Consider the following 27,400-nt stretch of genomic DNA (forward strand, 5'->3'; position numbering starts at 1 on the left):
AATTGTTCTAGCGTGTCAGGTTATAATATCAAATCCAACCGCTCTATGTTTGTAGTTCTTCAAATATTTTATGGATAACATGTTGAAGTTATATAGTGTATCGTGTATAACATAACAGTAGAACATGTAGCACAGAACAAGCAATAGGGTATGCAGTGAAGAAAGCAGTACAACATGCAGTGTAAAGAAAAATTAAAAGGTACAGTAGGAAATGATTATAAGAGAATAACATGCTGTAAACATAAAACAAACATGTATACCTGAGAGATACTGGTACAAGCAACAACACTTGAGGAAGGAGATTGAAATGCTTTATATAAACAAAAACAAGGAAACTTCGTCTAGAAATCTCGAGAAAGATCGTCAAAAGATTCACGACAAGAGAAATGCGAGGAAATCGATGAATCAACGAATCAATTAAAATTGTAGAAAACACGGGAAAATCCCGAAAAGTGACCACGAGAGCTTTGTCCAAAAATTCCAAGAAAAACATATGAAAAAGTCCGAAAAGAGGGAGACCGCAAGCACTCGGGTCGGGGCTAGGCTCAACTATATATTAGTACTCGAGGGTCGTCGAAGGCTACTCGGTCACCCGGATGTATAAAGCCCGCTACTCAACTGGAAGGGTGTCATAATCGAACCTAACGCAGGAGGGTACTCAGCCTAAACAGGTTATCAACAGGTGGACAACCGATGTTTAAATGTATTTAAAATTTATATTTTCAACATGCACATAAGCTTCAAACATGCAAAAAGTGGGCTGTATCAATTTTGTTTGTAGCGAAAAGTGTATGTTTTAGAAAAAAAATGGTGTATTTGTTCTTATCGAATTTGTTTTTATCAATTTTAAAAAGTAGTTCACGAGTCGATCGTGTTGTCGGACATAAGGCTACCAACAACCTAAGAAGGTCACGAGTCGATCGTGCTGTCGGACATAAGGCTACCAACAACCTAAGAAGTTTCGGGTCAACTCCCGCTAGAGATACTGTCATCCTACAGCTCACTGGGTTCCTGAATCGGATCCCGATGTCGTAGGATGACATATCATTTTGTTCTATCTCCGGTGTGTCTTTGTCATCACCGCTCTAAGCCCCAAAATAAAATCGACCTACTTGCGACCTTGCTTGATGGTTTCACGTATAGCAAAATGCTATACGTGGACACTTATGTATCATACATAAGCATCAACAACCGAACCAAAAAACAAGGAAAAAAAGAATAAAAATGGGGTGAGAGAGAGAAGGGACTCATTCACCTAAAACATCGAAAAGACGGAGGACAAATCAGCCCTCAAAACTCGTAACGAAAAGACCTGAAAAGGAAAACCCAAAGATCCTTGAATCAATCCAGAAGGATATCACTTTCTCACATTTTTATAAGTGGCTTAATCTGAGTCAAAATGGTCTCACACACTAGTGACTTCCTAACATCGGTGCTCAGCTCCCAAAGACGTCTGAAATTTATTCCAACCAAATGCTTTTAAAAAATGAGACTTAGAAATCTCCCAATCTTCAAAAATAACTCGGAGAATTCGGAGAATGCCATCACTAGTACTCCCTAACCCAAGCAAAAATCAGGCTCTTCCAACTTCCAAACTAATCAATGGCCTCATATATCAAATATGCATGAAATTTTCCCATAGAACCAAATAAATGCTCACGGCCGGGGTCAATAGGGGAGAATATAGCCACCAAGACTTTTGGTCAAGGCAAAATAGGGCCAAAGAGACTCGCGGCCAAGGCAACCCAAGGCACAGAAGGAGAGGAGGCTCACGGCTAAGACAACCCGAATCAATTATATGAAGATATTTGATATACATAAGAGAGTGAATGGACAAGCCTTCACAAAGCCTCCAAACCGACTCCAATTTCACCAAGTAGGACATAAGGAAACTGTTCAACCCATTCTTCAATCACTTCACTTTATAGATAGGGCAAAGACATACATTTTTGGATGACAAACTTGACTCATCAATCAACACCCAAGCCACTTCGTGTAGGAAGAGCCAAAAAACCCCAAAGGACTACCAACAAGCTCACGGGCAGGGGTAGAGGAAGAGCCAAACAACCCCAAAGGATTGCCAGCAAGCTCATGGGTAGGGGTAGGAACTAAGCTATCAAAACCACACTCAAACCACTTCTCGGGTAAGGGCAATCAAACCCAAGCCACAACAAAATGGTAGAAAACATCTCTATGCCCTCAAGACATCAAAATATAGGACTACCATATGTTTCAAACAAGAATAGTTATGGAACTCCTCCAAATCAAAATAAATTCCTCCACAATATGCATATTTAAGCCAAAAACAACCACAAGATGCCAAAACCGAGCTCAGCAGGGGCCAAAGCCAAACCAAATGATCTACCAACAATCTCACGGGTAGGACTAAGAACAAACCAAATCAAGCTCTCGAGCTACCTCTCGGGTAGGAGCAGGACCAGACGAAAACCGAGCCCCAAATAGGGGTTAAAGCGAATAAAATTGAACCCTCCCACAGCTCTTGAGCAGGGGTAGGAACAAACACCGCAATTGACTCTCGGGTAGGAGCTAAAACAAGCAAACCGAGCTCCCAAATCAAGCCAAAATAAATCCCTCAAGGTTAACAAGTAAAGCTCACATACCCAAGACAAGATTTCAATCCAGAACCCAACCTCCAACCCTTCCAAGATGAAAGTTGAGCCCCTAAAGAGATCAAATCAAAACTTTAAAGGCTAATCAAATGCAGTATATGATAGCAAATCCAAACCCAACCATTTTTTTTTTTTTTTAAATGCAAATCGAAAACTAGCAGGGGCAAAAAGGATAAAGCCACACCCCAAATCAAACGAAAATAAGCCTCATAATCAGGCAAGAATCAAGAGCTGGAGCAGGTAAGACCGAGCCCTAATGGAGGCCAGAAACCGAGCCACTCAAAGCTAAAATAGGGCCCAAGCATGGATAGAAACTTAAGCTTTAACAGAAATTAAAGTTCCAGCCTTTTCAAGATAAAATTGAGCCGTTCAAAGCCAAGGAACAACTCACAAGCTTTTGAAGTATCAAGATATAGAGCCAATATATGCCTCAAACAAGAACAATAACATAGAGAGTTTATTTAGGCCCCCAACTTGAGTATTCCAAACATGAAACAACTTCCAACAAGTATTTGAGCAGGTAAGATGCCTCACAAGGAGCTAAACTAAGCCCTCAAAACAAGTTACAAAGCTTTCCAAGTTAAATATTTTTTCTCATAGCATGCGTTTCGAGTAAGGGAAAGCCACAGGAGCTAAACCGAGCCCCATACATGTATGAAAAACAACACACAAGTTTTTTTTTTTTAATATTTCATGCTAAGCAAGAGTGAATAAAAAGAAGTCTTGTAGTGCATCCCAACATGTATTCCAAAGGAGCATATGTTATTTCAGAGCCCATATTTATCACATTTCCAATTGCTTTAAGTAAAAAAAAAAAAGATAGAAGCTAATAACATGCCACATTCTCACTATCCTAAGCAAATAACCATGCCCAACCCCTAAAACATGTTTGTCATTCTATTTTCACATGCTCAAGTAATAAATATCTCCAGTATAGGCACAATAATAAATTAGCATGTTGTACCATCCAACAGAGTCATTTTCAGTGGCTCGGCAGAGAGAAAATCGAAAGGAAGCAAGGGACCGAAAAAAGGGGAGGGAGAAGAGATACATCTCTAATGCAAATGTAAAGCTCCCACAGAAATCTTCCTTCTAAAATCATTCAAAAGCAAAGTTCTAGACCAGAGAACAGGAGAAGGAATGATTAGGAGATCGTATACGATTCGAAGGATCGAGAGGAGCAGATGCCCCCATACGGGCGTGCGAGAGGCAGAGGATTAGATCCTCGCAGAGGATACGATCCACGACAAAGAAGATCGAACTCAGAACGCAGATGATAGGATACGAGGAATGGGTGTCAGTGAGATTTGTCTCGCGTGCGAGAGGCGAACGCGGGAACGAATCCCTCCAACGACACGAAGAAGGAGCGGGCCAGACAACTGAACGAGCCAACCTAGGGCTGAGGCAAGCCCACGGGTTCGAGAGAATGAGGCGGGGAGGGAGATGGATTTAGGTTAAGGATTTTAATATAAGTTATTAATTATAATAATAATAATAATAAAATATTACTTATTATTATAATTAACACTTAAATATGTATTTTCCCCAGACGCGCCGTCGCAATGAAACGAATGCCCCCCTAGGCAAATCGATATTCCGGACGCATCGGCGCAGTCCGTTTCGTCATCCGGAGTTGTCCAAACAACCTCGTCGTCGATCGGGTTAAAAATGCGTTGCGGTCCGAATCCTATCAAAATTTCGGCTCGAATTTGATTAACCAGGACGGCGAAGAGCGCAGCGGCGCCCAATCAACGAGTAAATTCAATCCTAAGGCCGGTAGTCCTATAGTAATGCTCCCTAAGTTCCTTCGGAGTAGCCTTACCCGCTAAGCAATAGCGGTCAAGACTACCACATGAAACGTCAAGTCGAGCGAAGAAAAGTTCAGAATTACTAATGGGGAGGGCTCCTTCACTAATTTTCTAGGAGTAGTCGACAGAAAGGTCCTACGGCTAGATCTTAGGCTACTAAGGAGGGGAAAGCTACACCTCGACCGAAAAGGAGGTCAACATAGGGCTAAAAGGTTTTGGAAGAGTCTTCTAAAATTTAACTAATAAATCTCACAAAATGAGGAAGTGGGTGTACCGTGAAGCTGAAGGAATAACTAAGCTACGTGAGAGCCATCAATTATTTTAAACAATCCATTTTAAAGAACTTATTGATGACTAAATCTAGGTGTTTTAGGTAAACTTAAGATAAAATTTATGCTAATGTTTTGCCTAAGATGCATAATGATCAAGAGTTTGTTTAGTTGCTTTGTTAATATCATATGTTTGTCTTCAGCTATTGTTAAGCACGCGTATAACATATCTTCTAATAAAAAATATATATAATCTCCACCCCACCCCCTTCTCCCCAATACCCACATAAAGGTCCCATATTAGATAATTTCCTAATTAAGTGAAAGGAATCTAATGGCAACCTCTGCAAAGATTTATTTTTTAAAATGCATACTATCCTAACGTATTAAAAACTCCTACATTTTACCTTTTCTTATTGTTGGCTCTACTATCAGGACATATATCCAATAAACTTTTTATTAGATTTTAATTTTATGTGGACAACATATAGGCTCTCATGGAGAAAATATTCAGGTAGAAATGCATCTACTTATCATTTTAATTTAACAAGTTCATTACCATTTTTTTGTAATGCGTTTATTCTTCAATTTTTTCTTAACCAGTTGGAGGTCATCTAATATAAGCTCTTATTTTCTCTCTCATGATGGATAACATTATTTTAGTAAATCTTAGATTTTCTTGGGGGGGGGTGGCGCTAGTTGCATATTTGATAACATATTACATCAAGTATGGTTCGAATGGCTACGAGGACATCTCTCAGTCAAATGATTGTAGAAAATGAAGTTGTCCTTTAATAAAAGGTTAGCTTATGATTAAGAAACCTGGGAAGAAATAGTTACGCCTCTCCATCATCAAGACCCTATATGAGCTTGACATCAGGTTTCTGGTTAATGGAGTTTCGCTTTGCTCTTTTTCTCAAGCTCTAATTATTTCTTTCCACCTTTCATTATCTTCTTTCTTTATTTATTTAGTTTTCAATTGGTCACAACAACAATGACCTATATCAATCAAAATTCCTCTCACATTATCTTTCGATGGCGCCAATTAGCTTAAATTAAAAAACCCTTGTACATTCATCATTTGATAAATGAGATCGATGAAAAATTCTTCTTACTCAGCTTACTAATGTAAGTAGGCATTAGGGTCATGCTTATCATTAAAAGATTGTACATCGTTCTCAAGTCCTCTCACTATGAAACTAATCATCATGCCCCCTTGGTTACCATCCTGAGGAGGTTATAGAAATGCATGATTCAAGGTATCATCATAGTAATCATCGACATACAGTGCATTTTGAAGATTATTGCTAGGATTCAAATTGAGTACCTATTTATAGGATTTTCTTTTAAATGAACTTTGATTGGTTCATAATAGTGTGAAGTGTGAAGTATTTTTTTTTAATAATAGATATCGCTCTCATATAATTCATAAAGTGGGCACAAGCCTCATTACAATATGTAAATGAAATGCAAAAATGATTAATGAAGAAAGAGTAACATTGTGAGGAAAGGCACAACACAAATTCAAGAGGATGCCTTGAGAGGTACAATCTCTATTTTGTTTAAAAGTCTATGAATGTTCTCTAATTGCTTAAATTTCTATCGGTACACGGCCAATGAGGATGTCTTATTTGGCCAAAATTTCATTAAATTTTCATCTCGTGTAGTGACATTGCTGTTTTTGTTGTTTGCTTCTTTAAATCATCAACATTTGCATAATATGACTGAGCAAGTTTAATCTCTTTTGTCCCATCCTATTGTCAATAAGGAATATGATATAACTAGCATGATATGTGACACACACCAAGTGCTATGTAACATAGTCGGCTCACGCAAGTATACGTGGCGTATCAGTAGTACTGGGTTGTAGTTCGTTTGCCGATCCCTTAGGGAACGAGATGAATTCTATTAGGAAAAATTCTATCGTTTGCCGATCCCGTAGGGAACGAGATGAATTCTATTAGGAAAAATTCTAGCCTATAGATATTAGTTCTAGCTTGAAAGGTTCGAAAAACAATTTCAATTTTAAACCTATCCTAAATCTGTGAAAAGCAGGTATATCCCAACAAACAAAAATATTCTTTTTAAAAGTCAGATGTTAAGAGTTTTCCCTTTTTAATTCATCAAGTGATGGATAAAACTAAGGACTAGATTAAAAAATAGTCTCAATTAAGAGAAAAATTTTTTCTTATCCCCTTTCGATGGTCTAAGGAAGATTAGCAGTCTCAAGTTTAGATCCCTAAAACTCTTGATCTGATCAAAAGAAAATATCTCCTAGAAAATTGTATAAATCCATTGACAATGTCCTTATTTCAATGAGTTGATGCGGTTAACTCTTTCGTTTCATAAATAATCCTTCCATATATCAATATTCACGATAGGTTTTAGCAATCAACCGACCAAGTAGAAAATAAATTAAGTTCTCATGTTAACACAACACTTTTAATACCGATCAAAGCCCCAAACAATCTCAAATCCATAGTCCTATCCAATCACCATCTCAATTTAAGAGAGAGCAAGTAGATTACTCACTATTCATGAGATATCACATCAACACAATTATTTTCATTAAGAAAAACAATCATACACCAAATCTTTTACAAAGAAATCCAAAAAAAATAAACTTGACTGTATTTATCCTCTTCCCAAAGAAAATGATGCGATGAATCTTAAATAGCAAGTAGGAAACTTTCTCTCAATCTCTCAATCTCTCAATCATTCTTGCTCTTGTAATCTTCTTGTAGAATTTTTGGCCTTCTCCTTTAGTACTCTCCTCTCCAGTTTTGCAGAAAAAAAAAAGAACAAGAAAAACCCATCTTAATTCATCATGAATATTTTATATTTCATCTCCAGAACAAACTGCTCAAAATTATCAATTTTCAGTTCTGACCAAGACGCCCAGTGGTTGGCGCTAGGCACCACTTTGGAAGATTTTCATTATGGTTCTAGCGCCTAGGTGCCGGTGTGTAATGCCTAGGCATTGCATAGGCAGCATCTACTTTCTGTTCTTTCGGGAATTTGGATAAGTTTTGGCCTGTTTGGGTGCCTATGCGCCGCTAGCCTGACACCATATTTTCATGCTCTCTGAATTGTGTCCGACGCCTTGGCTCCATTGGCCCGACGCCTAGACGCCATACCACAACATTTTTCATTTCAATCTTTGTGAGCCCGTTCGATCCTGTTTTTGCTGCAACCTGCAAAACAACACAAAAACCTTCCTCAAGGCGTACCATTTTCATATGAAATGCAAACATATATAGAAATTTTATACAAACTTTAAGAATAGTCAATATTTTCTGTTGATAGAATGAATGTATGAAAAATGCAAATAGCAGGATTCTAACTTTAAATAATGCAATGTAATTCACAAACTTGGATTTACAAAGAATTTAAAGAGCAAATATTGCCTTTTATTTTGCCTATGGAATTCGCACATTGTGGTGTTAAAATACTTTGGATTCTACTAATACTCGACTAATTCAACAAATACTCTACTAGTAAGTATAAGACAACTTAATTTTAATTTATTTTAAACAAATTACAGGAATTTCAGATTTAGAAAAAAATTGCATTTAGGAGCGAGTTTTATTTTAATTATTTTTATAAATTGAATGAATTTCAAAATTTGAAGGCTTTGTTAGGATTCAGTGTGTTTAATCGAATAGAAGTGACCAAGTGCAATTCAGTGTGTATTTGACCTACCTGTGATTTGATTTCACCCAATCAAAGCAATTCAAGCCCAATTGAACTAATCAAAAAATTAACCCATTTAACCAATCCAACATAAATCCATCAGCGATGAGGAAGAAAGCATGTAGAGACTACAGGTCTCTTTAGGACATCTTTTTGACTGCGTTGTGTTTCAGAACATCACCACAGGTCTATTTGGGGACTTATTTTCTTACTAATTTCTAAAAAAAATTATAGCAGGAAATTATTTTTTGAGGTAATGACAATGTCGATGGAAGAGGTAGCAAGAGGCAATGTTGGGAAGCTCAACTAGGGAGAGAGGAGCTCTTGTGCATGAGCGTTACGTCTTTGGTTCATATTAGAATCATCTAAGATAGGGAAAAATCTAAACGCGATAGGCGCACGTCTCAGCCATATTAAGGCGAGGTGACCTCAATAATGAGAGGCATATGTCTTGCCCGAGCCGCTTAAGGCGCACACCTCAACTCGTTTTTCATCGGAATTGTGCACCTAAGCCTTTTTTTCCGGAATTGCATAGTTTTATATAAGTGTACTTGCTGATGGCTTTGCATTGATTAACTCTTGTATGTTTTTACCATTTCTTATTTAAAGTGCTTTTTGAATGAGTATTTCTTACGTCTTTCATGCTATTGATAATAGAAATATTTTTATCTTGTTGTAGTTGTGAAAAATATATATTTAAAATTTTTTCATTAAGCAAGCGATTTTATATCTATTCGAATGCCACTTCTATATTTATTTTTTTATTTATTTTGGTGTGTGTTGCATCTTTCAGTTGCGGTATTGAACTTATTGAATATCAATAGCTGCGGACTGTGCTAATCCATTCAGGGTGGATTGGAACCGAACCTGTCGTATGCCTTGTTTTTCTATGTAATTTTCTGTCTCACCTGTTTAAATGTGGTAACTGACCCGTAATTAGTGAGATTAGGCTAATGATGGTGATAATGATGATAATTTCTTTTTGCGGGCAATAGATTACCTGTCTGGATGAATGTTGGAGCTCAGCTAATGCAACTAATTTAATGACTGAATGTTAGATCCACCTAGGGTGTATTTTTGATTGGTTAGATCGGATTCGGTCGATAGATTTGTTAAACCTATTGAACTAAATTAAATTATAGGCAAAACAAAATTGAACAAATGATAAACAGAATCAAACCATAGTGTAGCTTAGTATATTTGGTTCGGTTCTCGTTTAACTGAATTTGAAAAAAGAAATGTTCAAGAATTGGTTTGATGATGAAAATACCAAAATCAAATGAAATATAAGGAGAAAAAATAGGAGAGAGGCCAAACCTAATTATATATATGAAAATACCAAAATCAAATTGAGTACCTATTGGTTCTGATTTACCTATATTTTGGTTTAACTAAAGTGCTTTTCCTAAAACTGAACCAAAAATCAAAATCTAAATCACTCTTAATTTAAAACCAAAAACCAAATCACCCTTTAATGGAATGATCCAAATCAACCAAATATACTAGATCTATTTCAGTTTTTTTTTTTTTTTAATTTAAACCAATTAATGCACACCCTTTGATTCATCTATTGTAATATTATTGAAATATCGGTTGATTCTTGTTATTTCTCATCTCTAATGCATCTGTTGTGATCCCATTATTTAGTATTGCAGATGAGAAATTCTACTTCATTTTTCTTATTTCAATTGGAACTGTCCAAATCCTGCAGAAAGAAACATGCTTGCATTTCATTTTATTATAATTTCATTAAACTAGTAGAAGACCTTTTCCTTTTTGTTGATTCTGTTTAGGAGAAGCTCCATGATCAAAAAATTTTCCTAAAGTGACGATTCTATATGACTGGGCAGTGTAATTTGTTGGCAGGGTTGATGTGATTAGAATATTAGACTCATTTTTATTTCTCTTTTTGTTTTTGAATATATATATATATATATATAGATATATATATATATTAGCTGTAAATTAGAATATGGGATTTGGAGAAGAAAATGATTCTGTGATGAAATACATCCTACAATCATTTTTAGTTGGGGTTAAGTTGTGGAGCCTAATTTATTTTCTTACTCGGAAAAATGTCTACGCAAGCTTATCGCCTTTTTCAAGACTGTTTTCTGTTTGCTTTGAGGTTGACTTCCACATCAGTTCTGTTCAAGGAACTGCCTTTTAGCTGTTTTTAGAAATTTTTTGTGATAAGCTGCATTTTGCAATTGGATCTGTAAGGTATAGTGGCTGTAAGAAACTTCTCTGATTTTTGAGGAAAAACTAAATATTTATAATTAACACCCGCAGTTTTTTAAGAAATTGAGTTCTCCACAATAGTTTTACAATCACCTTTACGAAAAGACTTAGCTGTCCCTAAGAGACACGTAGTTGTAGAGGTGGATTATTTCATCGAGGGTGTTTCGAGAATATTTGCAAATTAATCTTCTTCTCTATTTTCTCTTCTTTTTGCCTCATATTCCAATAAGTTATGCCAATACCAACATTTGTGACACCGAATGTTTTTGCTGGATCATGATCATATTCCGATTGTGGATGCAGTATTTGCTTATTACAAACCGGCTGATATGGCCATGGTTCTCGACGCACTTACATCTCCGCACAGGAAATCTCAAAGCCCATTCTCGTTCTCATCATCTTCGTCACGAAAGCATCGAGACGAGTTGGGAAGCTGGTCGAGTCTGTTCGAGCGACATCGTTATCTCTTGACAATGCTGGCCTTATTGGCATTCCTCTGCACCATCTACCTCTATTTCGCAGTTACATTAGGTGCCACAGATTCATGCTCTGGACTCTCTGGTGCAGACAAGGCATTGTGCATGGCGAAGCTGATACCAAAGAAAGGAAAGTTGAAGCTTTTCTAACTCTTTTGTTCTTCTCAGAACTCAGCATAACCAGAAGTTTGAATGTCTATTCCATCTATACTAATAATTTCTTGAGGAAGATTTATCTGCATACCACTCAATTCTTTATCTACTTACATATCTAACCCCTAAACTTCAATTATTACTTATATGCCACTTTATCTTTGCAGGAAAAAGATGTATTTCACAGTTTAAAGCTAAAATAGTGGTATTTTTGAGTTGATGTAAAAGATTTTGGTGCCATAAATGTAAAAAAAAAATCAAATTTTGGGTGTTGGATATGTAAATGAATAAGAATTGGGTGGTATGCATGTAAATGCCCTTTTTTATTAATTTACTCTCTAGACCATCAGTGAGTATTATATTGTTTTATTGTTACTGCCAAACTATGTTTTGAGGTTCAAAATAATATTTATAGCTATTATTGATTCTATTTGGCATACACAAATATATATATATATATATAAGTTATTGATGCTAGTATTTTTTACATGATGTTAAAGATTTAAATGCTGTGCTTGTAAATATGAAATATAGAGGTTAGATATGCAAATGCCTAAGAATTTTGTGGTTTGTACATAAACGCTCCTCTTTTTTAAATTTTTATATGTTTTAATTATAGTTTCAGTTAGTAAAATTGTCTGCAGCATTTAAATTACATAAATAATAAATAAAAATTCATAAAATAAATTGCCTTAATGCCTTCTTCTCGTCTTAAAATGCAAAATGTCTTGAAGGGTTGGTATATTAATTGATTTTCTCCCTAGCCTTCATGATAATTTGATCTGTCCTACCATTGATTTTCGATCAATTTTTGACATTCCCATCTAACAATCAGTAAACAACTATCAATTGCTACTTGACTTTGCTAAGTATGGTGGATGTTAGAAAGTTGTTGTCGAATTTTTTGGAAAAAAAAATTTGTAATAGCCACAATAGCTTTTTGAATAACAGCTTCTTCTGCAACTGTTTCACAGTTGCTTTTTCAAACGGCTATAATTCTCTCATAATATTTGATGTATTCATTCGACTATTGATCTAGTGTTTGATATCTAATAGCTATTTGGTAAAAAACTCACTTCACTTTCCTCAGTATCCTATTATTTGAAAGAATGATCAAGCAAACTATTGCCTTGTGATTGTGGCCCCATTCGATTGTTATTGTTTGCCTTTTAATGTTGGTTGTATTCTACTCTCAGACATGAGACGTTCATGCTAATTGTAACACTCTTGTTTTATTATGAGAATGATTAAGCGAGACAAGTCATAATCTTAATGTTTGATGTATCCAATTGAGGAATTTTTTTCTTGTTGTTTTTTAGAAATTTGTGTGATAAAAAGCAGTTTTATTCAATTTGAGCTGTTTAAAATGTGGCGGCTGACAGAAAGCTACGGTATAACTTTTTGAAAATAAAATGAATTTGTAATATTTGCCGTATATTTTTGAAAAACTGTTTCTTATGCAATAGCTTCACAACTGTTTCTTCAAACAACTATAACTTGATTGTCATTTGACCTTTGTTAATGTTTAAAATCTAAAAACACGCAGATATTTGATATTTGGCATCCACCTTCCTGGGTGAATAAATTTAAAGAATAATTACTTACATAGGCACCCTAAGTGATCATTTATATCACTCATGTGATATTTTTGAACTATCTAATCGTTGTATTTATACGGGCCACAATCAAACCATTAAGAATTTGATTAAAAGAATGAAAAATATTGGTTGGGGTTTATCATGAATTTTGATATTTGAGCGAGAATTTTAAAAAAGAAAGGGATAAAAGACGATGCTTGATCCGTAAATAACAATATTTCGAGTGCTATTTCGTAATTGCCTCTAAAATTTAAATTATAAAATTCTTAGGTCTTCTCATAATTATTTTAAATTTATTTTCATTTGTGAGATTTTTGTTGGACATCAAGGCTGAAAAAAGTTTATATTTTAAGATCACAAACAAGTGCTATATAAAAAAAAAAAATTACACTTTGCCACATAATATTATTATTTGACCTTGAGAAATATTATTAGTGGATATGTAAATTCATAATAATTGAGTGGCATGTATGTAAATCTTCCTGTTATTATTTAAACTGTATTTTAATCCAATATTCTCTCATAAAATATTATTATTATTATATTATTATTATGGAAAATTTACATATGCAGCTAATAATTCTCATGTATTTATATATCTCAACCCTAAATTATTATTTTTACATTTATAATAATTTTTGAAATGATATATTTGTAAATATTAAATTTTAGGTGCTAAACATATAAAATCATAAGAATAGTGTGCCATGCAACTAACCATCATTATTACTACTCTTAAAACCTAAACCCGGAAGGAAAGAAACCAGTGGGATGGCGGGTTCCGGCGAGGTCCAACTGCACCGCTATCCGCAGTCGAAGTCTGTCGACGCCGTCCGGTGGCTCCATCCTGTCTCAGCCTTCGACGGCTTCATTGCCGCCGCTGTCTACGACACCGACGAAGCATCCTCATCCGTTGAGATACATTCTGTACGCCGCAACAACGACACTGAAAACCCTAACCGCAGCAAGCCTTCTCTCCATCTTCGTTCCGAATGGCCATCTCCATCCCGAATTTCCTCCTTACGAACCTCAGAGACCCCTCAGGGGCGGGCTGTTGCCGCACTGTCCACATGCGCTGGATCCGTTCACTTCATATTTGTGGATCCGATAGATGGGTCCGTGGACTTGGAGCTATCGACTGATGAGGATCAGCCTCTGCACAATGGATCGGTTTCTGTTGTGGATCTCCAGGATGGTGGGCATAGGTGCCTGAGCGTGGGTGAGGATGGGAGGGTGAATTTGGTTTCGGTTGGTGAAGGAAGGCTTGATAACCAGAAGGTGCATGACAATCGGGGGTTGGTGTCTTATACGGCAGTGAAATGGGGGTCACAGGCGGAATTTGCCACTGGCGGATTTGGCTTCGGGTTGCAGTGGTGGGATCTGAGGAAGCCTGAGGGGTTAGTTTCTCAGCTTAAAGGAAATTGGTGAGTGCTTCTGGTTCCCTGTCTTTTTTTTAGTGTATTAGAGCTTTTAAACTCTGAAGAGCTGTTTGGCAACAACTAAAAAGTAGGATTCAGTGAAGTTTGAGAATCAGAATTTAGAAAAAAACTTTCGGTATGGAATCTGTTAAATCTAGCTACATCCTGGTATATTGTTAATTCTTTATGTGTTAGAATCTTGTATTTAAATTTATATGAGAAAATAGAATAATAGAATTTATGCTAGGATGTGGTGTTAAGCCTAAATGATCCTAAAAATTAGCGGAAAAGAAGAAGAAGATAGAGAAGATAGCATGAGGATATTACAATGATAACTGCTATTAGTCTTTCAAGATTAGGTTTTTTGAGTGTTGGTTGATCTATAGTACAAGATTCCTCCAGCACACTACCAAAATTGATAAATCTGTCTTTGAGTGTTGGAGACAATCTTGAGCTGATCAAGTTTCTTGAAAGATTCATTTGATCTATAGTACAAGATTACCTCCAGCACACTACCAAAATTGATAAATCTGTCTTAAGGAATGTTTTATCTGGAAGATATTTTGATGCCTTATTCAATAAGTAAGCTTGAAGACAAGAGAGAAGTTTGAAAGCAACTCAATGTAGCCTTTTTGTAGAGAGTTAAAACAAAGTGAAGAATTCTCTTCCTCTCTCTCTTGCGGGGTATTTATAATTTTTTAGGTGAAGGGCGCTTTGATACTCATTGTAAAGCCTATAATGGATGGATGGATGCAGCAGCTCATCTTTGAGATCCATGCTGAACCAAAAATCTTTGTCGTTTGGCCAATTCAAGTTTGAAGAGTTAAGCTATGTTCTCCTTAAATTTGGATTAGATCATCATGCATATATTTTTGGATGATGAACAAATCAGAGGAGGCATTATATTTCAAGATTGGTAATGTTGAAGATCTTATTTGGATAATCAGATCTATAAAGGTGGTTCTGGGATTGGTGTTGCCGATGATTTGAAGTGAACCATCAAAATTTTATTGATGCCTTAAGATTGATGTTATATGTATGGATTTAGTGAAGGATATTGACACATCTTATATCGATTTAACAGCCAAATTTAGAATTTTTGTTAAACCACCATAAACTATGAAACTAAAAAAATCAATAAATATCATAACACAATAAAGTGATATCATTTAATCTTCTTTGAGGACTCTAGATTTCAAAGTGATTTAATCAAACTATGAAGGTGAAGGAAAAAGGTTTAGAAAAGTTATCTCCCTTGTCTATACTTGAAGTTGACACCAAAATGAGAGAGAGAGAGAGAGAGAGCTTGATTTTTGAAGCAAGAGATCAACACCAATTTTGAATGCAGCAAAATATTGCCTGAGGGTGTAAGATCAAGGGGGCAAGAGAGAATTATGCAAGCTACAAGGCCACTTAAATAAATTTAAAATGAAGAGAATGTAGGGTTCGGCCAGGGCAAGAAAAAGAGAGGGAAATTTGTTTAAAGCAATAGTTTGTTTTTCAAATTTTAATTTTCATAAGTTAGATTAAATTAATTATGATGTGGAATGGCCAAGAGAGAGAGAGAGAGAGAGAGAGGAAGGAAAAATTGAGTTCAAATAATGAAAACTGACTTAATTAAATATATGTTTAATAAAAGAATAATTTTAATATGATTTAAAAATAAATCACTTTAACATTTCTCCATGCATGAGACGCCCAAAATTTTCCAAAAATGGTTCAATCAAGTATTAATGCGGGTTATATGATGGATTTAATAAATCATTTAATTAATATTACGAATTGATAGAAATTTGAATTAATTAAATCACATGAATTGAATTAAATCATATATATGGGACAACCCAATTTTTTTCTTATTAAGATTAATTCAAATTACTTTTATTTATTGCAAATCAATTTAATTAAATCATGAGAGGATGATTTGTAGATTATTTGAAATTTTAAATAATTTTGAATTCAAAAAAAGAGGCTGACCTTAATAGTTTCCATAAATTTAAAAGATTTTTATTGGAAAATTTTTTATTTCATTTAATTTCGAAATTCAAATAAATTTGAATTATGATAAAATCAATAATTTATTTTTTTATTTAAATTTCATATCCCAAAATGATGAAAATTTAACCATATTGTGAAGATTTTGAATATTAATTGAAATTATTGGGAGGAGAGAAAATGAGTAATTTTGATAATTTAACCTGTATTACATGTTAAATAAATGGATAAAAAATTTTTTGTGCATGAAAATTAATTAATGAAGTAATAAATATACTCAATTGGAATTTAGATGAAATGGATTAGGCTTAATTAAATACAATTGGTCAACAACAATCCTCAATCCCTCTAAATGGGGTTGGCTACATGAATCTCTTTTCTCCATTGCATCCAATTAAGTCTCATATGTTCATTCAATCCAAAACTACAAATGATCAAAATTTTCAAAAATGCTATTTTCATGAAAATGAAAGAATAATATAAATTAATTTTTGTAAAAATATTTCAAAAATTAAAATAAATATGATGAGAATATTTTAGCATTTTTATGAGCTCATATCTGTCTTATTTTGTAATTCCTAAAAAGATATCAACTATTAAAGTTTAGGCTGTTTTAATTATGTAGTCTACCTATATTTTGATCTTAGTAAGCTTAGTTGTATTCATTTTTTAATGTGGAAGGCTAAACAAATGTGATTAAATCTATTAAATGTTGAAGGCATTTTCTTAGTGATGATGGTTAATTTAAAAGATTCTCTTCATATAAATCTTTAAAATCACATCATATTTGCTCACAACATTATGCAAATTCATAAATTTAACAATGTTATTTTTAATATAGAGTTATTAAAGCGGAAATAAGATTTTGTTTTCAAATTTTGGTTGGATGTTAGGTACACTATTCACCTGAAAAAGTTTTTGGTTTAATATGTTTTAAAAAATTTTTCCTTTGCTTTTTGTGCTTGTGACAATTAGGTTTTTTTTAGACGATTATCATTTAAATCATGTTATTAGGTTGCTCGGAATAATATCTGTTTCATATAAATCATGTTATTAGGTTACCGTCATGACATATAGCAAATTTAATTGATACTAATATTCTCTGTCTGCCAAAAATTGAAGTCTTTTCTACCCATAGATATGGTTATAGTTTTAGTTTCGTGCATTCTCCAGTCAATATAGCCACAACATTCATCAAACTATCGTTGTAAAAGATAGATCACATATTTAATCCTTCTTACAAATTTGAATTATAAATCTCAGTCCTAATTATTTACTTCTACCATTTAAAAAAATATCTAAAAAGCATTGTGAAAATCACTTAATTTTTATATCAAGTAGATGGGTATCATTATTTTTGTTCTTTTCTCTATCAAATACCTGTATGATGACTTATGGATATTTTAGGTAGATTTGTTTTGCAATATATTCTTTTTTTATGATTATTAATTATAGTGTTGCTAGTTTTTTATACAAGTAGTGTAATAGCTTGTTTGTGTGCACTAGCGATAAGACAAATTTTAAGTGTAGTTGTAATCTTCTAAGCTGAGTTTTCATCATTTATTAAAATTTAAAATAAGTTGAAAAACATACTCATCATCTTTCGCTTCATTAGCTTCATCACATCTATTTGGGGGGTTTAATGAATCATGGTTTCCTATTCATTTTGATTGAGTCCTGAAAGATGCTAATTTTTTTTTTCAGAATTATTTTTGATATTTTTTAGTTCATCCAATTTGTCTTCAGTCGCCTGTTTTCCTTAACTAATTTTTTGCACTAGTATAATCTACTCATCTAATGGTTTTGCAATTTCCATCCTCATTGTAATCTATTTTACTTTGTTCTTATTCTTAATTACATTAATAACAATGCATTAATTATTGTTAGCACACAAAAAGAAAACTATTATGTTTGCTGTTTTTCAACTTGCTTTGGATTTTAAACAAATGCTGAGATCACGTATTGCTAAAAGATTTCAAAAGTTTCACTTGAGATGTATCTTATCATCAACAGATAAATGAAATCCATATCATCTTTTGTATTAAAAAGTAGTAGTTTATTGTTAATTATGATAACAAACGGAAAAATGTTACCAGTTGAAAAATACATTCGATGGATAAAATTTTTTTTTACCACATTATTATCAATAATGAAATGAAAGGAAAAAAATTAGCAAGTTGAAAAACATGTTCAGTGAATTTTGTTACTTTTATTTTAAAATCAACACTTAAACATATTCTAAAATAATTTTTTTTTCTTGGTATATGTTACAATTTTAGATGTATTAATGAATTTCCAAATTTTTTTTTTATAGATTCAATAATATTTATGCTTCTTCAAAGCATTAAGATCACCAAACAATTGATCATATTAAGATAATGGAAGTTAGTTTCCCTGAAGGGTAATTTTGATTTGTTCTTAAGTTGATAAGCAATCTTAGTTTTTTGCTCATTGGATGTAGTTTGCCACTCAAATAAGTTATATATATATTTGTAACTTAACAAAAACTATAGGTTATATTTTGTCTTCTAATGTATGACATTTATTCTTAAAATAAAATTCATTAATAATGTTTGTTACTCTGTTTTTTAAATATCTCTACCATGATAAGGAAGCATCATAAGTTGATAACCTTGGTTAACGTTAACATGATCATTCATAGGATCGGTACATTATAGAGAGATTGTTAGTTGGTTATAGTTGTGTTTAGCCATATTTTTAAGATTAATTATGTCATATCTCGTTTGATTTTGTTCAAGTAATATTCTGATTAATTGTAGATCTACCAAAATTGTATCCTCTTGTTTATCCCTTAAACAAGCTTGACGTGGAGTCACTGGAACTTCAAGTAAACATTGTAATTTAATTTTTAAGCTCAAGCTTTGATTACGATTATGATGCAGTTAGTGCTGGTGCCTGTAGTTTCTACTGGAAATTTGATATGCAATGTAACGCTATGCTACATTAATGGATATGCATTACTTTTTAGAGGCATTGATATACATACGACACAATTCTTATGTATTTACATATCTAACATCTAAACTTTAATATTTTACATTCATAACACTCAAATTTGTTACACCTAATAAAAATTATCACTTTGCAAACTTTTTAACTCTCAATTGAGTGCTTTAGGTTTATAACACCGAATTGTTATAAATATAAATATCAAATTTTAGGTGCTAGATATGTAAACCCATAATAATTGTGTGGTATGAATGTAAATTTCCCTACTTTTTAATGGGTTTTAAGAGCATATTTAAGTAATTTGAAAAATTAAGACAATTGAAAGAAGTAACGTACTAATCTCATAGGGAAGCAATCTATCTAGCACAAACATTAATATCCTGCAAATGATGAATAATCTAACATAACTGCCATCTAATCACTACCAATCAGTTCCTTATCACCTAGTATAAAGTAATAATAACAACTTAAATTCATAAAAGAAACATATTTGATTTAGGGTGATTTTTGGGCGGCAGTGCAGTGCAACACTGTAGTTTTTCCTGTTTGGCAAAACTGTGTTTTGTATGCGTTCTCAAAAGGTCGCAGCTGAAAGCTGCTTTTTCTCACATAATTTGGCTACCTGCGATGACTGCTAGAAAACTGGGGTCCAACTTAAAAAAAAATTGTAATAGTCACCGCAGCTTCACAGCTGCCGCTTCAATCAATTACAACAGTCCAAAATAGACACTTAGATTTTATGCACATAAAACAAACTAGGAATGTAATAGGTCTAAATCGATCTCGTCACATATAATGTAAGGGAATCGAAGAAGAAATAAGAGAGAAGAGACTAAACCAAACAAGAAACCTTCATGTTTGAACACAAAGACGGCCTTTCTTGGAAGATTTGAAGACTTTCATTTTAATTGTGGAAGAGTAGTAATTTTAGATTCCAAAAGATAGTTTATTTATGATATAAATTATCTTATGTACCTCAAAAACATTTATTTAGAGATGGTTGTATCAATCAAGGATTATGTAGAAGCCATGGTACTCTCTATCAACAAGCTTTTATGTTGTTTAATAATCGAAGCAGCCCCATTGGATTATAATCTTGTGAAATGCCTCATTCGGTGAGGATCTCACAAACAGTCTAACTTCGTTGTTAGAGCAGGTAAATCTCAGATGCTTTGCAAGTCAACCATGGTGGAAACTGTAGAGAATTCCTCTGTAGTAATTTGACAGTACCACATGAATATGAGCTCATGAGGTACTTTGAACAATAGTAGCCACAATAATAGTTTGAATGAGAAAGATCCATCAACCTCAACACATATTTGTGATGTGCCTTTGTAATAATGTTTAAAAAAATTATGTAAACTTAAACATTTACAAACTACATGTTTGACTTAATTACAATACATATTTGTGATGTGCATTTGTAATAATGTTTAAAAAAAATTATGTAAACTTAAACATTTACAAACTACATGTTTGACTTAATTACAATTTCACACTTCTTTTGCATCTCTTACAGCATTCGTAGACTTTAAGTTTGCATCAAGTATAAAGAAAGGTTGACAATAAATTCTTCGAGATAACAAGCGATGAAAGTGAAAATTTGATACCGGAGTAATCCGAAAATAAGCAAGTACGATTTATTATTGCTGGAATTCAGAAAAAAATCTCAAGAATGGTTCATAAAACTGAAAATAAAATGAGACGAGTACAAACGGGGTCCCTATGGCTGGGGACGAAGGTGATGAACTTTGGCTGGAAAGTTGGTGTGGGGGTGGTTTGAGAGGCTGTGGCAGCAAGGAAGTGGAGGGCTGGGAGGATGTGGAAGCAGGGTAGGTGTAGGGGACTTGGCGGCAGCTGGTTAGGCACTGGGAGGACTTGGCGGCACCGTGAGGAAGGGCTTGGCGGCAGCAGGGAAGATGCAGGAAGGCTGGGAGGCAGTAAGGAAGCGGCGTACGGCGAGGGATTGTTGAGATAACTACCCCGTCAGAGCAGGATACAACCAGAGCACTGGGGGCAGTTCCCACCCCTTGAAACAGTTAACCGGTCCAGCCTCCTGCTGGACTGAGATCCCTGCTGATCCTGTAAGGGCTTGGCGGCAGCAGGGAAGATGCAGGAAGGCTGGGCGGCAGTAAGGAAGCGACGTACGGCGAGGGATTGTTGAGATAACTACCCCGTTAGAGCAATATACAACCAGAGCACTGAGGACAGTTCCCACCCCTTGAAACAGTCGACCGGTCCAGCCTCCTGCTGGACCGAGATACCTGCTGATCCGGTTGGGCTGGTTCAGCCAGGTCAAGCCCGGCGTCAAATTTTTGTACTCTGGGAGTTGGGGCAGGTCTGTCAGTTCATTCGAGTGGTTGGACGAACTTCGGTGCCATTGTATTGAACCTGATGCACCATGGGGTAGAAGGTGCAGCTGATGGAAGTTATTTTAATATCCTTTGTGTGGAGAGGATAGAGAGTTGTTTTCTTCTTATTTATTCTCAAACCCACTTGCAAGTCTATCTAATTTTCTTTACTCATTTATATAGTTAAAAAAAGGTGTAAAAAAAAAGAAACATGGAATAACAATTGTAATCTCCTTTGTGTTTCATGTCAGTTATGTAAAATGCAAATTTGGAAAATTCGCAGCTTCTCTTCATTTTGGAAATTATGAAACTGGTACTTTTCCAAGTTGTTAATTTTGGAAATCATGATTTTGTAGGGCTCAAGGAAACATGACAGGCATTGTGCATTCAATTGACATACATCCTTCCAGAAAGCATATTTCTGTTGTAAGTTTTCTTTTTTTTTCCCTTCAAACTAACATCATATTAAATTTTTCATGTTCTATTTTGGCATCACATTCAGATCATTTCCTTAACTATTGTATGGTATTGATATTTTCCCAATTTAACCTGTCTAGAAGTATGCCAGTTCCAACCATTATGAGAGTAGCTGTTCTGAATCAATGCATTTCTCATTATACCAAATATGCTTGTTGTCGTGAGAAGTGCAGTTATCACCCTGTAATCTTCTTGATTTTTTTATACAATATAAGTACATTAAAATCACTCTATTTCATCGGTTCTTATTCTTTATTTTTTGTGCTGGATTGCTTGGTTACTAATAGTTGTTTCTTCAAAACATATTCTTAAATTATTTGAAGAAAGTTTTTCATACATACCACTCAATTCTTATGTATTTACATATCTAACATCTAAACTTCAACTTTTGCATATAGACCACCTCACCTATGAATGAAGAGGTATATTTCACCTTTTAAAAGTTAAATAGTGTTATTTTTTGTGATATGATAATTTGGGTGGTGTAAATGTAAAAAAGAAAACTTAGCGGTTAGATATGTAAATACATAAGAGTTGGCTGCACCTTAATTGAAATAGTAATTGATGGTGTTGCATCTGTAGAAAGCTTTTCAGGGGAATTTTTTACCAAACGATAAGGTTCTATTCTGCAACTAATATGCTATTTAATGAAGCATTTTGATCTAGGATGAGGAGCTCAAATGCAAATCAGATCTGATCATTGTGAGTAACTATCAAATTCACATATTAATGATATAAACTTAAAGAGATAAATTTAATTGTTCTTCAAATATAAATCAGGAATCTTTTGGTTGTATTTTATAATAAAACCATGATTCATCTTTTAGCCAAATTAAATATTAGACTTGTGCGACGTTTAGGACCTTCAGGTAGGTTTAACATGTCAGTATCTTTTATCCCTGGTTCTATTTTCATGGCAGTCGTCCTCTTCATGTAAATTTATTATTTAATTAATATTTGACCATTTGATGAATTATTATTATTATTATTATTATTAATATTAAATACATTTTGGCTCTTTTCCATGGTTTCTTAATTTTGATGTGCCTGCACCAAAAATGGATTTTGGTTAACCAATGTGGTGTACCCTTTTCGTTAACCTAAATAGCTTGGTTTAGTTGTAACTAAGTTCCAAATATTGGTTACTATAATTAATTTTAGGCTAAACATTTTGGCCTACCCTAAAATATTTTCTAGCTGATTATCCTAGTTCAGTTGTGTTGGAAAACTTATTAAAACTATTGTCATCCAGGTCTTTTCCTTGCACTATCTGTTAATATATGCAGATTAAATATAGGGGCATTTACATGCATAACACCCAATTCCTATGTATTTACATATATAACACCTAAACTTTACTTTTTTACATTTTTGCCACCCAAATATTTCATATCTTCTCAAAATGACCACCATTTTGAATTTGAATTACTGAAATACACCTATTTATGCACAGTTATGATGGTTTAGGTGTTAGATGTGTAAATACATAGAAATTGAGTGGTATATTTGTAAATCATCCTTAAATATTTTAATCCCTAAATGTAATTTTTTGCATCCCTTAGTATTGTGGCTATCATTCCATTTGTTGATTATTTGTTTGTTTAATGTTTGAAGGTGGGTGGTTCATCAGGCACAGTTTTTGCCTGGGATCTAAGGTGGCTACAGGAGCCGATCTTACTTTCTGGAGCAACTGCAGCAGGACGATCCCCCTTTGAGAGTGAGATTTGGGAGATCCAATATGACATCCAAGCTCAGTCCTCAAGCATCAGCTCAGCTTCTTCCACGAAGATTTTACCCGTCATGTTTTGTTCAGAAGATGGAAATCTTGTTGTTGTTGAACAAGGTAGTTTTCCCCGTTGCGATGCATTTACATATATGGCACACAAGTTTTATATATCTACATATCTAACACCTAAAATTTAATATTTATGTTCATAGCACTCAAGTCTTTAGCATCGTAGAGAAAATGTGACTATTACTAAATTTTAAAAGTGAAATGCACCTTTTTATTTGTAGCACCAAGTTGTATCAAAGGTAAATATCAAAATTTAGGTGTTAGATATGTAATACATAAGAATTGTGTGGTACGTATGTAAATTTGCCACTTTCTTTTATTTTTCCAATTGAAATATGTGCTATTTTTTAATGAATACTTGATTTGAAGATAACCTGAAAGTTACTTGTTGATTGATTAAGCTGTAGTTTCTCTTATCATAAGGTAGTAATTGTCATAAGGATAAGCTTTCTTGAAGGTATGGCGTTAGATATGACCATTCGTAAGAATTGTGTGATACGTATGTAAATTTCTCTTTGTCATTCATGTTTGGAATTTAAATATGTGTTTTTTTTCCTTTTAATTGAAAACTAGATGTGAAAATTACTTGAAAGTTAACTTGTCGATTCATTAGCTGTAGTTTCTCTTGTCCTTAGTTTGAAAATGTGATGATGATAAGCTTTCTTGAAGGTGTTGTGCATTTACATACATACCACATAATTTTTATATATTTATATATTTAACACCTGAACTTTCATATTTACAGGCATATCATGTGAAATGCACATTAATATATATATATATAAAAGATTGACTTGATTCTTTTTTAATATTATTTCCCCTTGTAATATATATTAATTGATTATTGCTATCTTTCTCCAATTACAATTTATTCAGCTTTCTTGAAGGTATGGGGTATTTATATGTAAACCCCACAATTCTTATAATTTTACATGTTTAACAGCTAAACTTTCATATTTACATGCATATCACTTGAGTCTTTGACGACGACAACAATAACAGCAACAAAGCCTTAATCCCACTACGTGGGGATATTATTTTTTTTCTTTTTTTAATAGTGCAATGATTTGACCAATTAATATAAATTTTCTAATTTATTAAAAATTCCATTCCCTTTTTATGGCATCATTTTAATCATATCCTAATTATTATTAAAAGAATTTATATGATCGAATAATTATTTTTTCTACCTATACTAAATTCAATTTTAAAAATTAGTCATGTTTGTAAAGATTAGATCATGATAGTATAGATAATATTAAATGAATGGTTAGTGTTATGGAAATGTTAAATATGTAAGATTTGAACGAATGAGGCTTGAATAAAGAAATGAAAAAGAAAAAGTCTTTGAAATCATATCAAAATAGCACTGATAATAACTTTCAAAAACAAAACACACATTTTCTTTCGTAGGTTTATTACATCAAAGTGTTATAAATGTAAATATCAAACTTTTGGTATTTGATATGTAAATACATAAGAATTGTATGGTATGTATGTAAATTTGCCTTTTTATTATGTGCATTTCATGAGTTGCAAGCATCAAACCATCCTTTACAGTATTTTGGAACTAGTTTGTTGAAAAAAGATAATGATTTCCGCTCAGTGCATTCAGTATTCACTCGGAATGAACTTGCATTTTTTTAAGGTGAGATAATGTCTAATGGATAATGTCTTGTACAATGTCTAATTAGATTATAGATGTTTATCTTATTCGGAATCAAACTGATTGAATTTTGTTAATCATGATTCATTTTGCTTGTTTTAATCACATGAGTTCGAATGGGTTCACTAGGATTATTTATTTTTTTATTTATCTGATAAATTTGGTTACAGACCACACCATTCTTATATATTTACATTTTCGTCTGCATGTGAAACGCAAACAGTATAAGATCTATGGGTAATACAAACTTTGATTGATTTGTGGGTTTAGTGTTGTGTGTAAATATGAAAGTTTGTGTGAGATCATGTATGTAAAGACATAAAAAATTGTTTGCTTGGTATGTAAATTTTGGCATAAATTTAATGCTTTAGAGACCCAGTATGATCAAAATTTGCTTAGAATATTCGGACCTAAAGCTTATCTTTACCCATTATGCTTTCTATCCTTAGGCAAACCACCTATTGAACTGCTGGCAGAGGCATGTCCCATCAACTCTTTCGACATCGATCCACAAAATCCATCTGTAAGCTCTAATATATTATTATTATTAGTACTACTACTATTATCTCTCCTTTGATCTGCTTTTGCTTGCTTATTTGCAGGATATAATCTGTGGCTTCGGGTGGGAAAGCATTGGCGTTCTAATGAGGCCAAAAGAGGCTGCTTTAATTCACTGAAAACTAAAACTGTAAGTTTTATTTATTTTTTTATTTTGCTGAGTTGTGCTTTACTGAAGTGGATATAATTATATTTTCTATTTCTAAAATACAAAATAGAAAACCATCAATTTCTGAAGAAAATCGAAGCTTTGTTTGTGTAGCCTGAACAAACAAAGCATGGTTATAATATAGAAAGCTTTAGTATCATTATTATATTATTACTTGAAGATTATGAAATGCCTCATAATTATTAGATTTTGATTATTTTGGCTCATAAAGTATGACTCTGAAAGTTGATCCCTTTGCGATACCAAAATTTTTGGTTTTTACATACATGTCACCCAATTATTATATATTTATATATCTAACATTAAACTTATATGTATGGCATCCAAAACTTTAAAATCACATAATATTTCTAAAGTGGAGTACGCACATTAATGCATAGATTTACCACATAAAAAAGTTATAAATATATGTATTAATTTTAAGTGTTTAGAGATGTAAATACATAACACTATGTTAAAAGCAAATAATTCTTTCAACGGCAACAAGTATGGTAACAGAAAAATAAACTAAATCGAAATAACATAATAATCTATGTAATTATACCATTTAAATAACATTAATGAAAATACATCGCACTGTAAAATAAATATAACTTATAATCTACTATTATATATATGTTTGAACATTTGGTGCAAATCTAACATATGAAACTTTTATACAACGTTAAACATTTATTTAAGATTGACTTGATTCTCTTTTAATATTATTTCCCCTTGTCATATATATTAATTGATTATTGCTATCTTTCTCCAATTACAATTTCACATCCCTTAAAACCCATTTAATGCGCACGCCCAACTCTAATAACAAATTATTATTTTTTTCTTTTTTTAATAGCGGAATTATTTAACCAATTAATATAGATTTTATAATTTATTAAAAATTCCATTCCCTCTTTATGGTATCATTTTAATCATATCCTAATCATTATTAAAAGGATTTATATGATCGAATAATCATTTTTCTACCAATACTAAATTCAATTTTAAAATTAGTCATGTTTGTAAAGATTAGATCATGATAGTATATTTAATATTAAATGAGTGGTTAGTGTTATGGAAATGTTAAATATGTATGATTTGAAGAAAGAAAATAAAAACGAATGAGGCTTGAATAAAGAAATGAAAAAGAA

At 33.2% G+C, this 27,400-nt stretch overlaps 2 protein-coding genes across 3 annotated transcripts in view; both read left to right on the plus strand.

Annotated features, from left to right (window-relative positions):
• Nucleotides 1–11,680, plus strand: part of LOC110031116 — a 17,037-nt gene extending 5,357 nt beyond the window's left edge. Inside the window, exon 2 of one of the 2 annotated variants that reach the window (XM_020734181.1) lies at nt 10,945–11,680. In XM_020734181.1, coding sequence (XP_020589840.1) covers nt 10,971–11,267 — 297 coding nt within the window. In that variant the 5' untranslated portion in view covers nt 10,945–10,970 and the 3' untranslated portion in view covers nt 11,268–11,680. The remainder of the gene's footprint in view (nt 1–10,944) is intronic. The other variant, XM_020734172.1, reaches the window with a different exon arrangement.
• Nucleotides 11,681–13,566: 1,886 nt separating this feature from the next.
• On the plus strand, nt 13,567–26,327 carry LOC110018058 (nuclear pore complex protein NUP43). Its single transcript, XM_020715283.1, has 5 exons — nt 13,567–14,292; nt 21,959–22,028; nt 23,694–23,922; nt 25,990–26,063; nt 26,143–26,327. The coding sequence occupies exons 1-5, from the start codon at nt 13,640–13,642 to the stop codon at nt 26,215–26,217; spliced, it is 1,101 nt and encodes a 366-aa protein (XP_020570942.1). The 5' UTR covers nt 13,567–13,639; the 3' UTR covers nt 26,218–26,327.
• The last annotated feature ends 1,073 nt before the right edge of the window (nt 26,328–27,400 follow it).

The sequence above is a fragment of the Phalaenopsis equestris genome, unplaced genomic scaffold (assembly GCF_001263595.1).
Source record: "Phalaenopsis equestris unplaced genomic scaffold, ASM126359v1 Scaffold000002, whole genome shotgun sequence".
Lineage (NCBI taxonomy): Eukaryota > Viridiplantae > Streptophyta > Magnoliopsida > Asparagales > Orchidaceae > Phalaenopsis > Phalaenopsis equestris.